This window comes from Ictalurus furcatus, chromosome 10, assembly GCF_023375685.1.
Source record: "Ictalurus furcatus strain D&B chromosome 10, Billie_1.0, whole genome shotgun sequence".
Lineage (NCBI taxonomy): Eukaryota > Metazoa > Chordata > Actinopteri > Siluriformes > Ictaluridae > Ictalurus > Ictalurus furcatus.
The window spans coordinates 12,379,539-12,393,277 of NC_071264.1; the positions used below are offsets into that span (position 1 = coordinate 12,379,539).

General features: G+C 37.7%; 2 protein-coding genes across 2 annotated transcripts; both read right to left on the reverse strand.

The window, feature by feature from the left end:
• Nucleotides 1-2,931: 2,931 nt before the first annotated feature.
• Nucleotides 2,932-5,933, reverse strand: commd2 (COMM domain containing 2). The gene is made up of 5 exons (XM_053635576.1): nucleotides 5,733-5,933; nucleotides 4,958-5,035; nucleotides 4,772-4,854; nucleotides 4,513-4,686; nucleotides 2,932-3,670 (listed from the first exon to the last, which is right to left on the reverse strand). The coding sequence occupies exons 1-5, from the start codon at nucleotides 5,797-5,799 to the stop codon at nucleotides 3,473-3,475; spliced, it is 600 nt and encodes a 199-aa protein (XP_053491551.1). The 5' UTR covers nucleotides 5,800-5,933; the 3' UTR covers nucleotides 2,932-3,472.
• Nucleotides 5,934-7,405: 1,472 nt separating this feature from the next.
• On the reverse strand, nucleotides 7,406-13,282 carry LOC128613924 (protein ANKUB1-like). The gene is made up of 6 exons (XM_053635112.1): nucleotides 13,193-13,282; nucleotides 12,358-12,576; nucleotides 8,920-9,136; nucleotides 8,720-8,834; nucleotides 7,647-8,603; nucleotides 7,406-7,496 (listed from the first exon to the last, which is right to left on the reverse strand). The coding sequence occupies exons 1-6, from the start codon at nucleotides 13,280-13,282 to the stop codon at nucleotides 7,406-7,408; spliced, it is 1,689 nt and encodes a 562-aa protein (XP_053491087.1).
• Between the last annotated feature and the right edge of the window lie 457 nt (nucleotides 13,283-13,739).

The window sequence follows — 13,739 nt, forward strand, 5'->3', positions numbered from 1 at the left end:
CCAAACTCGTCAAACCATGTTTTTATGGATCTCGCTTTGTGCACAGGGACACAATCAAGCAGGAACAGGAAAGGACCTTTTCCCAAACTGTTGCCACAAAGTGGAAAGCACACAATTGTCTGAAATGTCGTCATATGCTGTAGCATTAACCTTCAGTGGATCTAAGCGGACCAAACCCTGAAAAACTCCAGACCAACCTTCACCAGACTTTATTACCGATACTATGCATTCTGGAAGGTAGTGTTCCCCTGGCATCCATCAAACCCAGATTCACCATCAGACTTCCAGATAGGGAATTCAGTGATTCATCACACCAGAGAATACGTTTCAATTGTTTCCATTCCAGCTGAAGCTTGGCATTGCACATAGTGATCTTAGGCTTGTCTGAAGCTGCTCTGCAATGGAAACCCATTTCGTGAAGCTCCTGACACACAGTACTTGTGCTGATGTTGCTTTCAGAAGCACTTTGGAACTCTGTATTGAGTGATGCAACAGAGCAACAATTTTTATACACTACAAGCTTCACCACTCAGAGGCCCTGCTCTGTGAGTTTGAGGGGTCTAATGCTTCATGGCTAAACTGTCTTTCATCCTTTCATTTCACAATAATAACACTTATAGTTCACCAGAGAAGATCTTGCCAGGGAGAAATTGACTTGTGACTTGTGGCAAAGGTGGCAGCTATAACTGTGCCACAAAATGTCACTTTAGTCTTCTGTATTACCCATTCTACTGCCAATGTTTCTCAATGGAGACTGCAGGCCTGTTAGCAATGGGTGTGGCTGATACATCTGAACTCAATAATTAGGAGGAGTGTCCACATACTTTTGGCCATACCGTATATTTGCCCTATAGTTCTTACAATAAAATCTGTGGTCTGGTCATAAGGGGGTTCTTAAAAAATCTATCCCTGTGGAAATGGTCCCTGTACACAAAACATGAATGCAAAAAATGTACCATTTTTCTTAACTAACTTAATTATACTATGTAAATAGACATAGGGAACTAGTTTATTATTTTTTTTATAACTGATTATGATTGACATGACTGAGAACTGAATCATTGCATCTGAAAGTGTTCCTTTTCTAGTTGGAAGAAAAGCTTCTTTTTTTTTCCTCAAAGCACATAATTTTCATAATTTAACTTCCTCTATTGGCACAAATCCAAATGAATGATACATGATGCATAAGACAATACATTCTGTTCCGTGTTTGTAAGCCATAATGAAATGCACTGCAGCAGAAGTGTCTTGCTACAATCAAGGTCTTGCTGCAGTCCAAGAATTACCAGACCTACTCTGCAAAAACATGCACACATTCAGCCTGCATAAGTGCTGCATTCAGTGCTTAGTACAGCACTCCAAAAAGCCTGTATTATAAGTGTGTATCTAGTGTCAAACTCATTTTAGCTAATGGGCCACATTACACATAGTCCAATCAGTGTCAGGTAGGCCAGACCAAAAAACTGTTTAGTGGCCAATAACATGTCAACAACGCCTCTTAAATGTGTTCATTTATTGGCATTTATCTGAATGGTACATTCTGAATACATGAACAGATTAAACATGCATCACCTACAAAAAGAAAACACACTGCAATTCATTACCAAGAAAAAATATTTTTCAAATGATGTTTTTACCATACAGTGCCATGCGCAAATACAGTGCCTTTGCTCCCTAGTGGAATAATAGAGACTTTTCTCTGTGGAGTTCACAGAGAAAACCATAGAGACACAGGGAGAACAGTACAGATACTCCACAGTAAACTGAGCTCCAGCTTTGAGGCAGCAACACTACCTGCTGCACCACTATGTCACCCAGTATTAGGATAATATGGAATCTAAATAAACAAAGCTGCATTCAAGTAAATGATCTTTTTGATCAGATCTTTTTTCTGAATTTATTAGGCTGAAATAAAAATTGAGAGATACCCTAAAACCCAGTGTCATCTGTTCATCCAGCTATTTTCTGTACCGCTTATCCTACAGAGGGTCGCATGGAGCCTGGAGCCTATCCCAGGGAACTCACATTACAGACAATTTGGAAATGCCAATCAGCTTACAACATGTCTTTGGACTGGGGGAGAAACCCCCCCCCAAAGCACAGGGAGACCATGCAAACTCCATGCACATAGGGCAGTGGTGAAAATTGCACCCCCAACCCTGGAGGTGTGAGGCAAACGTGCTAACCACTAAGCCACCGTGTCCTTCCCCCTCAGGGAAATTGTAATGCTACATCATATAAAGGCATTCTAGACAATTGTGGCAACAGTTTTGGGGCCACGGTTAGGTGTCCACATACTTTTTACCATAGTGTATTTTTGGTCAGAGGCATGAAAGAACGCCATGCGCCCCGCCCCCCATCTGTTTGTGGAAGTATCAATTAAGCGTTCAAATTATCCCACAGAATATGGGCAAACGAAGTAAAAAGCCCCCCCCCCAAAAATTAAACAAGCATCATAAAACACAAATATGTGGCAAATGTCTCTTATATAACCATTTCTCACTAACTGACTGTGGAATTAACACCGAGTGGTTTTAATCCTTTTTACACACCACTTAATCCCGCATACTAACCAACTCGAGTGCAATTGTCTAAAGGCCGTTGCAGGTGTATATAAGGCAATGAACCTTACTGAGAATTTGGCACAGGGAACAGTTTTGTGTCCTTTTACATACCTTTGCCTTTTGTTCTTTTGTTGCAGTGGAAGTGATAGGTGCAAAACTGCTGAGAAATGGGCACGTTCAGGTTGATAACCTTTCTACCACTGTTCTACCCTATGTAAGATTAGTGAATGATTAGTAATCATTATCCCAATCCTGGGGAACTTTTTCTAATGTTAACCACGAGATAATACGTGACTTTTTTTTTTTTTTAAATGGATGATACTTGAGCTTTCTCCAGATACACAGGATTTAACACAGGCACAAAAAGTACAGATTCTACAAAGATTTATTAACATATTTACAAAACAGTCAATGAGAATACAGCAAGTTGTTCTCGGTCATTGGCTTTTAACATTATTAAAAGTGAAAATAAATTCATTTTACTCTTCAGCCTCACTAAGTTATGAAATGGTCCCAAAATATGTATTTTTCCAAATATTAAAGATAAACACTGACAAAAGGTATTAAGCATAGAACAAATCAATTATCAAACAAGCCAAAAATTAAAATGATGCATAAATGCTCCAGCTCTAACATTATTCATACATTTCTTAAGTGAGTGGTTTCTATTCAGGTGATGACACTGAAGAACTTCAAGTGTCTTCATTTATGCCTTAACTGTATCTAACACTTCAAATAGAGTTCATGTTCCTGGTCCTAAACTGCACATTTTCCTGTTACAACACACCTGACTCACCAGTTCATTAACCAAGAGCTGGAACTGCTTTAAAATGTGCTGAATAGAAGGGCTCCCAAACACTGCTTTAGGTGACCTCTCACACCATCTAGTGTCCACTTTATGCACACTCCTATTTGATGTTGCGTAGGATTCGGCGGCAGTGGTTGCTCTTGACCTCAGCAAGCGCTCGCTCCAGCTCCTGGATGAGATGCAGCAATGTGGCAGGGTCTGTCTGTAGAACACGGGCGCTCTGCGTGTCTCCACTCTCCAGATGGATCTTCAGGGTGACTGTAGGTTTCACCTGCTGTCTCAGAGCCCTGCTGGCCAGCTACGAAGACAGGAAACACCAAAATGTCTATTCGTTTTCATTTGTTGAAACGTCACTACGTGTGTCTGACACGAATAAAGGTTTTAGTCTGACAAAGAAATAGACTGTGTGCCTAAATATTAAGTGTTATACGCCTGATGGATGTGAGAACCTCAAAAAAGAAATAATTGTTTTGGGAAGCACAAATGTGCTTCAAGTGCAAAAGTTTGTGCCTCCCATGGATTTTGGATAGAGAAAATGGAGCGTGCACTTCTATTTGATCGTTTATTTATTTTTAAAAAATGTTTTTATTGAATTGCAACATATAAAAATCCAATGCAACATCCATCCATTTTATGTACCACTTATCCTACATAGGGTCGCAGGAAGCCTGGAGCCTATCTCAGGGGACTCAGGGCACAAGGTAGTGGACACCCAGAGCACAATCACACCCATTCACACACAAAGGACAATTTGGAAATGCCAATCAGCTTACAACAGGACTGGGGGAGGAAATTGGAGTACCCGGAGGAAACCCCCAAACCACGGGGAGAACATGCAAACTCCACGCATACAGGGCAGAGGCAGGAATTGAACCTCCAACATCAGAGGCCTCAGTGCCCCCCATTGAACATCCAAAAGAACAGAAAAAGTTGGTTTGGTACAACTAGGTGCAAAAGTCTACAACCCCCAACCCCCTTCTATTCACTGGAAAACAAGTTCTACACATTGATGTGTCGTGCTTTGTATCATTCCTGTCTAAAACACCATTAACAAGAAACATTACATTTAAAATCATGGCATTATTAATACTTTAATCAAGTTTGTGTCATTAGATACCATAGAGACAACCAAAACCGAACCTGTACATCAAGCCTCCACTCGAGGTTCTGATAGCGGGACAGAGACGGGGCAAGTTCACTCAGAATCTGACGGATCTCCTTCCTGTTTTCCAAATACAGCTGCAGCAGCAGTTTATTGAGCTCCTCTGAAAAACCCAGCACCAACACCGAGTCCTGAAAGTCCACTTCAGAGATCTGCAGGAAGATAAAACAACAGCGGCTCTTCACATACTGTACAGATTTCTGTACCAGGAGATTACAAGTTTATCAAAGCCCTCACCATAAGCTTTGAACTTTCAGTAAGAATAAACATCAGTCCCTCAACACCATGCTGTACAGTCTCTGCTGGAACACTCAGCTTTCCTAGAAGACAATTCAGGCCACATGAAAAAGAGTTAGAAACAATCCTGTCAAGCAAAATATACATCATTAAATGTTACTCTGCACTCAAAATAATATGACTTACTCGCTGCCCCCTCATAGATTTTAGGGTTTGAGCCTTTCTTTAGGAACTCCACAGCAATTCTGCCAAACTCACCAACAACTGGAAAAGCAATTTTACATTCTGCTTGGAGATCAAGTTCATTGCATAGCAAGCTAACAGATTTTCAGATTAAAAAGAAAACAATAGACATATATCCCATTCCATAACATGAAGCAGAGATTATTTCATTTCCTATATAGTACACCTTAAGTCAAGGGCCATGTAGTGACTAAGTTCCTTTAGTTGCTAAGTACTTTATATTAGTGGAATTAAAGTCATTTAATATACTAAATAGCTCTCTAATTTTCAAATTGCAGTATATGGTTCATGAAATGAAGGGTCTGTGAAATAAACTCAGAGGGTACACGTTATTGTTATTATTATGTTGGTGTTACAATCGTGATCATTATCACTTATTATCAAACATATAATTATTTAAGAGTACTTTAAACCTACCTGACTGGTCACTAGAATTGAGTGAGTTTATTTCAAACCTCATATTAAAAACAAGATTAAATGAATGCCACATTGAATCTGAGAGCAGTTGAATAAAACTAGGAAAAGTCATTTTAATATTTGAACACCTTAAAAAAGCCCCACTAAAATAGGATGTAACCCTAGCTATATTAGTTGTGTAATGTGCTTAATCTGAATCCTTTGTTCATGTTTATTACATAAATCTGTTCTGCAAACGCCCAGGTGTAACTACAGCAACACTTGATAGGTAGCAAAAGAGCTAAAAGCTAACGTTACTTACCTGCTGGGTCCACATCAGATAAAAACCCAAGGTGCTCCTTTTGCTCTTCAGATAACACTAACAACATAATGACTGTCTGTACGATACCTAAAACATAACATACAATTCTTTCTAATAAACGCAAACAGATAATCTTGCCTGCCACTGTTTGCTATTAGCAAATCACATGATCTGGTGCCTGTGCGCCGCAACAGAATCCCACTACAAACAAATAGCGATAATAATGGTTCCGTTATCGAGTCGACAACATCATACAGAGTAGTTTTAATGATGAATGAATTAATGAATGAATAAATAAATAAATAAATAAATAAATAAATGTTCTTTGGGTGTTTCATGCTTCTACCTTACTAAGGGGTTCCACTTGAACGTATTTTGTGAAAAGAAATCCACCCCCTGTTGTAGGCTTCTACACAGGATATTCAGGATTTTACTGGGAACATAATACAAATAACAATTTTAAAGAATATGTATTGCAAGCACGCTTGGATGAGAAAGTCAGTTTACCTAATAACATACAATAAAGCATTCCTTGTCTATCTATGTTTATGTCATGGAACTCCAATTCACTGTTCCAATGTCACTTATTTCTCAAAAGATAGTTGACAATACTATTGAGGGGGGAAGGGGGGGGATAAAAAATAAAAAAAACACTGCACAGTTTAGTGTGCAGCTACTAGCTCTCAAAACACAGGCTAAGCAAGTCAATGTGGTAGGCCCTCTTTGCCAGCTGGTAAATGCTAGTAAGAAAATAGTTTCAGAATTACTAATACTAATGGTACATCACAGACAAGTAATTTTAAGAAAATAATGTGACAGTAAAGCAGAAAATCTCTAACATTTATTGAGTAATAAGGTAGCTGAAAGAGTCAGTATTATGGAAGCTTAAAAATAATGCTGAAAATACAATTGTCTACCAGCTTGACCAGTTAGTCCAATGCTACCAGAAACTACCAAGCTGCAAGGTAACCTGGTTCAATTAGTAGAATCAGGATTAATGTGAAAATGTGCAGTGATGGAATCCTTGTAATATATTAACAAATTGCGTTATCCTCCCTGCTGAACCCCCCCAGAAATTCTAACAGTTTCCACTACAAATACCATTACAAACCATCAGCTAACCATTAAAAACATTACCATTACTGGTCCTTAATGGAATCCACTAGACATAACATGCCACCAATAGAAGGCAACAAATTACCAGTAGAGACCCACAGGGACCATTACACTTTCCAATAAAATCGATGCAAGTCCCATTATAACCAATAAAACCATTACAAATTCTATGAGAGTTTCTGTTGTCTTTTTGTTTGTTTGTTTTTTCAGCAGGGCTCACTTACAGCACTACCATATTACTTATTATTTGTCTGTTATTATATCCAAAATTCTGTCAGCAACATATTGTCCTAATGTTTAGTTCAATGTATTTTGTATACACCCATAAAACCCTATAGTAAATCACTAATTTCATTTTAATGTTTAAAAAGTTGCCTCAGTATATTCTGAGATTGTTGGTTGTAGTACACTGATACAGGACAATGTACAGTAGCTACAATCTAAAAATACATTTGTATTTTCAGGTTCTAAAAGTAGCTCAATTCCTAAGTCACATTCAAACATCCATCACTGCCTTCAGTGTGTCTTCCTGTTGTTTCCCAGATAAATGTGCATTCTTAGTTAACTTTGCAGAATTTTTGGATGCTTCTTCGGGCCAGGGTTTGCGCAACAGCTAACTGCTGTAGCCAGGGCTTCTCGACAAAGGCACTGATAGACATGAAAACAAAGTTAACACATGATCTTGAAGGATTTAGAATTTTTTTAATAATTACACTAATCCATTCAATGAAACTGATTTGTGTCATATTGGTACGTGTTAATTTGGTGATACGTGGCATCAGAAGTTGTATTACTGACCTGGCAGTAGCCAAGCAGTATATTGCATTCTGTCTTGGAGTGCGTCCACAAAGGCGTGTGAAGGACTCTAATGAGGAGCAGAGTATTTTTTCTGATTTAGGATTACTATGAATAAAGAGAGGTCTGGGACCAGTATCTCGAACTGTGTGGGGCAGGGGAACTTTGCTGCTCCATTCATCTAGTTTGTGATCGGTATTTTCAGCCACCAGGATTTCCTTTGGCTTTTTCCTGCCACATCCCTTATTCCCCTTAGTCTTTTTCCCTCTCCTTTTGTTTGGGGCAAGAGGAAGCAGCTGCGGTAGTCGCTCTGATGCATTCTGGGATGATAGGACAGCAGGGTGATGACATGGACAGGATAAGCCTGTGAGCTGTGATGTCAGAGCCTGAAACCCACAGGATGACTTGTTGACCCTCGTGCATCCTTTGAACACAGAACCCCTGAGCACTGAGGACATCCTGGACAAGGAAAAGCCATCAATTAGTAAAGTGTCTTCCACTCTGCTTCTGAACGGACCACTATTTGCTGTGACAGATGTCTTAAGAAGTCCTCTTTTAGCCTTGATGACCCATATCTTGATCTGAACATAAATCCATGTTGACAGAGCGAAACCACGAAATGTGACCATAGTGTAGAGTTTGGACACAAGATGAGATACACATTTTTTGTGTTGATGTTCTATAGCAATCTGAAGCAGGTTTCGGTTACTGGTATCTCGACAGGCTAGATTTAATATGTTCCTGCAGAGGAACATCTTCAGAATGAGAAGTTGGCCAGCCTCTACAGCAGCATGTACAGGGCATTTTAAGGATTCAGGGTGGTCTGTTTCATAGCACCACACACGGGAAGGGTGAACACCCACAGGCTCATGAGCTTGCACGCCATTATCTAGTAGCCAAGTGGCCATTTCAAGGTGTCCATGAGCAGCAGCAACATAAAGAGCCAAACGTTTCTGAAACCTGTTACACAGAGAGTGATGTAAGCTGATTTTTCCTTCTAAATAATAAATGATTGATGAAAAACACCAACTCATTAAGAACTTAGTAACTGGATTGGATTCATATCTTACTCAGACCTTAGAATTGGTTCATCCTCAGAGAAATGACATTGGACTTTGTTCTCGTGTCCTTCCAAAGAGTCTTTCAAGAGCTCCGTCCAGCCATCCCAAGTGTCGAGACAAAGGGTATCTCCTTGAAAGATCACGAGTGTTAAAAAAAAAAAACCCTCATTAAAACATAACAAACCAAATAGCTAAATGTGTATTACATTCCTTACCAGCTTCAACAGCATAGTGTGAAAGCAGATTACAGTCATAAAGCTCAACCCCACTCTGGGTCGACAATGTGAAAGCACTGATTGGCAGCCCAAGTAGCAAGGACACCAAGGATCTAAGTTTGGAGACGGAGGAAGCCAGCAGACATTCTGTCCCCATGATAGGCAGGGTCTGCTTCGTCACCGCACTGAACACATGGAGCACAGCCTTTCTGACCTCCTGCAATGCATGATACTTTGTATCAAACTTCTCAACTTCTGTTTCTGAGAAATAGAGAAGTGCTCAAGCTTAAATGAGCAAGGATCACTTTTTGCCTTCCACATCTTAATGGATAAGATGATATGGAGAGGAGCTTGGATTAGCACTCTTTTTTCTGAGACATCTGATACATAATATGGGACCAGATGCGGCACTGGTTAAGTACTTTCATTGAAATACTTTCATTCAAGGACATCTTGCCACCTTGTGGCAGTAGCTAGGAACAACAACAACAAAGGTTTTTAGAAAATAACATAGCATACAGTACATCAGTGCACCTGGTTTTGTTCATAATTAACAATCTTGTAGGGTAGACATGAGAAATATTGGCATTATTATGGATCTGGAATTTTGTAGGGTTAGAATTCTCATGACCAGTCTTGGTCTCGAAACATGTCTCGAGACTTGAACTTTGTCTCCTCTCTGTCTCGATCATTTATTGGTCTTGACCATAATACTTACAGTAATTTTAAAATTATATTATTATCAAATCCACAATCAACATACTGAAATTTAACTTCTAGGCAATCTAACTGGCATATAATATTTGTTTCAGGGCTTCTAGAATGCCAACTTAATTTTTTTAAAAACATGTTAACATGTAGATAACTAGGTAACATTGCTAGCTTAACATAGTAAAGCTTAACATAGTAAAGCTACACTGTACCAAAACAGTTGTAAACTGTGAGTGGTCTCAGTAGTGTTCTTAATCTTGCCTTGGTGTTGAACATTAAAAGTCTTGATCCTGTTTTGGATTTGTTTGTTGTGGTCTTGGTCTTTGAGTAAGATGGTGTTAACTACAGTATTAGAAGTTTGACTGGCACAATCACATAATCTGCTAAGCTACCACTAGCTTGAAAATTTTGCTAACCTCAGGTCAATTCTTACAACCCCAATTCCAAAAAAGTTGAGATGTTGTGTAAAATGTACATAAAAACAGAATGCAATGATTTGCAAATCTCATAAACCCATGTTATTCACAATACAACATAGATTCAGATTCCATCCCATATTTACTTCTGAGAGAGTCTGCTGCTCTAAGATACTCTTTTTATAGAGTAAAACAATCATGCTACCGACCTGTTGCCAATTAACCTAATTAGTTGCAAAACACTTCCTTTTCCAGCCTTTTGTTGGCCACCTCCCAACTTTTTTGAGATGTGTTGCAGCCAAGAAATTAAAACTTACCTTATTTTTTTTCTTAAAATGGGACATTTCCTCAGTTTAAACATTTGATATGTTTTATATGTTCTATTGTGGGTTTAACATATGGGTTTTTGAGATTTACAAATCATTGCATTCTGTTTTTATTTACATTTTACACAGTGTCCCAACTTTTTTGGAATTCGGGTTGTACTAACAGCTTTCTCTCTCTCTCCACTTTTATTCATTCTTTTGTTCTTTCCTACTAAAATGATTAAAAATCTTTACTCAGTGGTCTACCTAACTGATCCATCCACACTTAGCAACTTGTACAAATTTAATCTATTCAAATGATCTACTTCCAAGATGCTCAACTACTTATATTCTATGCTTATGTACTACTCCCCAAAAGAGGTGGAAACAAAGCTTTTCCACCTGGATGTTCACAAGGAAATGCAAACAAAACTCCAATATATGACAATCAGTCAATCAATCAACCCCACCCTGTGGTAAATTCTCCTACTAGGTGAATCAGAGGCACTGATTTTGTGGCCAGATTTCTTTCACATCTTTTTGGGTTGGTGTTTGAAATGTTTTGAGATCCAGTCTGAACAAATAGTGTTATATAAAGTTAATGATTGATTGATTGATTTACATGCTTTTAAATCTAAAAAGCATGTAGGTTTTGTGTTTATTTCCTTGTGAAATCAAAATATTGCTTTACATCGACATCCTGAAAGCATGAAAGTAAAATTGTGCTTATGGAAAGAGTGATATGTTGGTCACTCAAGTATGTCACACATTTCAAATTATATGGACTTTCTATGTAGAATTTCAATACTTATTTCAGTAGATACTTTTTAAAACTTTTTTCAATACTTTTTTTAAGTACATACAAATAATACACGCTACTTGCGGCTGTGGTAAAGTAGCTATTTAACAAAATTCCATAGCATGCTAACAAGCTTGATAGCACGCTGGTGTTCAAAACAGAAATTAGGTTAAAACCCAGACTTCAACCTTAACCTAAACTGATGGGCTTTTAGGACAACCCGGTGGGAATAATTTTATTGAAAAAAAATTTTTTTTTACTTGATTATTAAAATGTGTAAAACAGCATATGCATGTTGAATTTGTTTGTTTTTCTTTTCAAACAGAAATCAATTTATATGTAAATAAGTGGTTCAACAAGGTATTTAGTTTTAAAATATTATATATCACAAAAAACTTTCATATTTCTCCTTTATTCATTTTGTGGATAAAATGATCTTGTATCAGTAATTACTGTGTAGTTAGTGGCAAAAAGATTGCAGATTAAAGATTGGCATTAGTGCCTGATGTACTAATAATACGGATTACTGAGTGCTTTTTTTAAAACAGCAATAGGGTGATGGTAAATGAGGACAGCTGAAAATACACCTGGATTTTCCAGGGACAGCAATTTTAGAATATTTGGATTATTCAAAATTTATTTCTGTATATATTGATCCCATTTTTACCCCATTTTCTGAAAAGGAACAAAGTTTCAGATTACATATCTTCACCGGAGAATAGCTTGTAGAATAGCCTCCAGGTCAATTCTGTTCGTGCAGAAATTGACTTTTTTTTTTTCTCTTCCATATTTGGACTTTTATATATTTATATATTTGATTTTTTTTTTACCATTTCATGAACATTTTTTAAAATTAATATCCTATTTTAGCATTTGCCAAGCAAAACAAAAGTAAAATTAAATTATCTTTGTTAAACAAACACATGTAAGCATGTAAGCAACAATCAACATGCACAAAACTTTTATTGTACAAATTTGCCTTTGTTTTAGACACATTGTAATTAATAACAATTGCTTTTGTTTTATGTTTGCCAGTGTTGTTTAGTATCAGGCACTGTGATACTATCCTTGGTGTTTGTATAAAAGTCAGGTTTATGATATTTCCCCAAAACTATTTTATGGTGAAATATAGACAATTACTATTACCTATTTTCAAGAAATGCTCTGCCACATATAGGAAAAGGTGTTTTTAGGTGTAGGATGGTACCTTCAGCTGGCAGCAGATGGTTGTACCTGAGGAGATGCCCACATCTGTCAGACACCAGTCATCCTGCAGGACAGCACCAGCGAACTTCAGCTCCAGGAACCGCTTTACCTGTTTATCATCATACAGCTGCACACTGAAGCACGCCTGTGGAAATGCGATAGGTGTTTGTGGTAAATAATAAATAAATAAATAAATAAATTTAAAAACATGCCTGTGATGCTATGCATAATTTAACGGTGGGCAAAACTTTAACATTTTACAGTCATTATCCTTTTACTATACATGGATGCCTGAGCAGATGCCACAGTGGGCAAGTAAGGATTTTCAGGAGTCCAGAATACCATTGATCATCGCAGGGAACACATGTGCTTGCCCTTGTTCCAAAGAATGCACAAGTACAGAAAATTAGCTTTAACAATAAGCTATTATTTAATGTTATTCAGTTTTGCTCGTTACTTCATTCAACAGATGCTTAGAAGTAAACCAATCCAAGCACAGGGAAGTTAAAGAGCTGACAGTGATACAAGAGCATTTCCGTCAACTGACCAGAAACAAGTGCAAGATAGTTGTAGAAAGAACCTAACGGTTTTCTAAGAGTACTGGAAATATCACTTTTACAGAATCTTCAGTTTGTCCCTATGGAGGACTTTTTTAAAAAATCTCAAAGTATAATCTTACAATAGAATTTTACCCTAGTACAACCACTGAGGAACCATTTTTTCTATGATTCTAAACATGAAGCGTTGAAGTAAGTGCTACAAAGACTATTCACAAAGTAATCACACTACAAATGATTCAAACATTAACATTACTAATACGCAATAATAACAATGACCTTGACCATCTGTTTTATAGCCGCCACTGTGTCATCAGGAGCGATGTCAAATAACTCACAAGACTCCTCAAAGGCAATGAAGATTCTCATTGTGAAGTGCAGCAAGTCCTTCTGGGTACCCCACTGAGGATTGTGTGTAAAGACAGAAGGAGGTAATCTTATAGAAAGGCTGCCAGAACCAGTGGGAGGGATGTCATGGATCGTCTGACTTGGGAGGTCTTGTAAATTTTCAAGCTTTTGAATGCCTGAAAAACACTGCAGGAGCAGTGAATGTGATGACAGGAGGTCTTCCTCCTTCCTACCTCCTACTAGAACTTAAAATGGATGTAGCAACTTGCATACAAAACATTAATTTAGGAGATATATATACAGTACTGTGCAAAAGTCTTAGGCACCGTGTTTTTTTTAGTACAAACTGTGTTATAGATTTTTATTTTATGAATTCTGCATTATTGGGTCAGTACAAAAACATTTTAGATTTCCAAGCAGTTTAGTTTTAAAGCACAATATTAAATGTTACAGAAAAATGAGATATAAAGCAAAGCAA

Coding starts and splice junctions, on each gene's coding strand:
- commd2 (XM_053635576.1), bottom strand. CDS start 5,799: ATGTTGTTAGTGTTATCTGAAGAGCAAAAGGAGCACCTTGGGTTTTTA. Junction 4,687..4,771: donor CTGAAAGTTCAAAGCTTATG/GTGAGGGCTTTG, acceptor ATCTTCCTGCAG/ATCTCTGAAGTGGACTTTCA. Junction 3,671..4,512: donor AGTGGAGGCTTGATGTACAG/GTTCGGTTTTGG, acceptor CTGTCTTCGTAG/CTGGCCAGCAGGGCTCTGAG.
- LOC128613924 (XM_053635112.1), bottom strand. CDS start 13,282: ATGAGAATCTTCATTGCCTTTGAGGAGTCTTGTGAGTTATTTGACATC. Junction 12,577..13,192: donor CTATAAAACAGATGGTCAAG/GTCATTGTTATT, acceptor AATTATGCATAG/CATCACAGGCATGTTTTTAA. Junction 9,137..12,357: donor CCATCTGCTGCCAGCTGAAG/GTACCATCCTAC, acceptor CATGCATTGCAG/GAGGTCAGAAAGGCTGTGCT.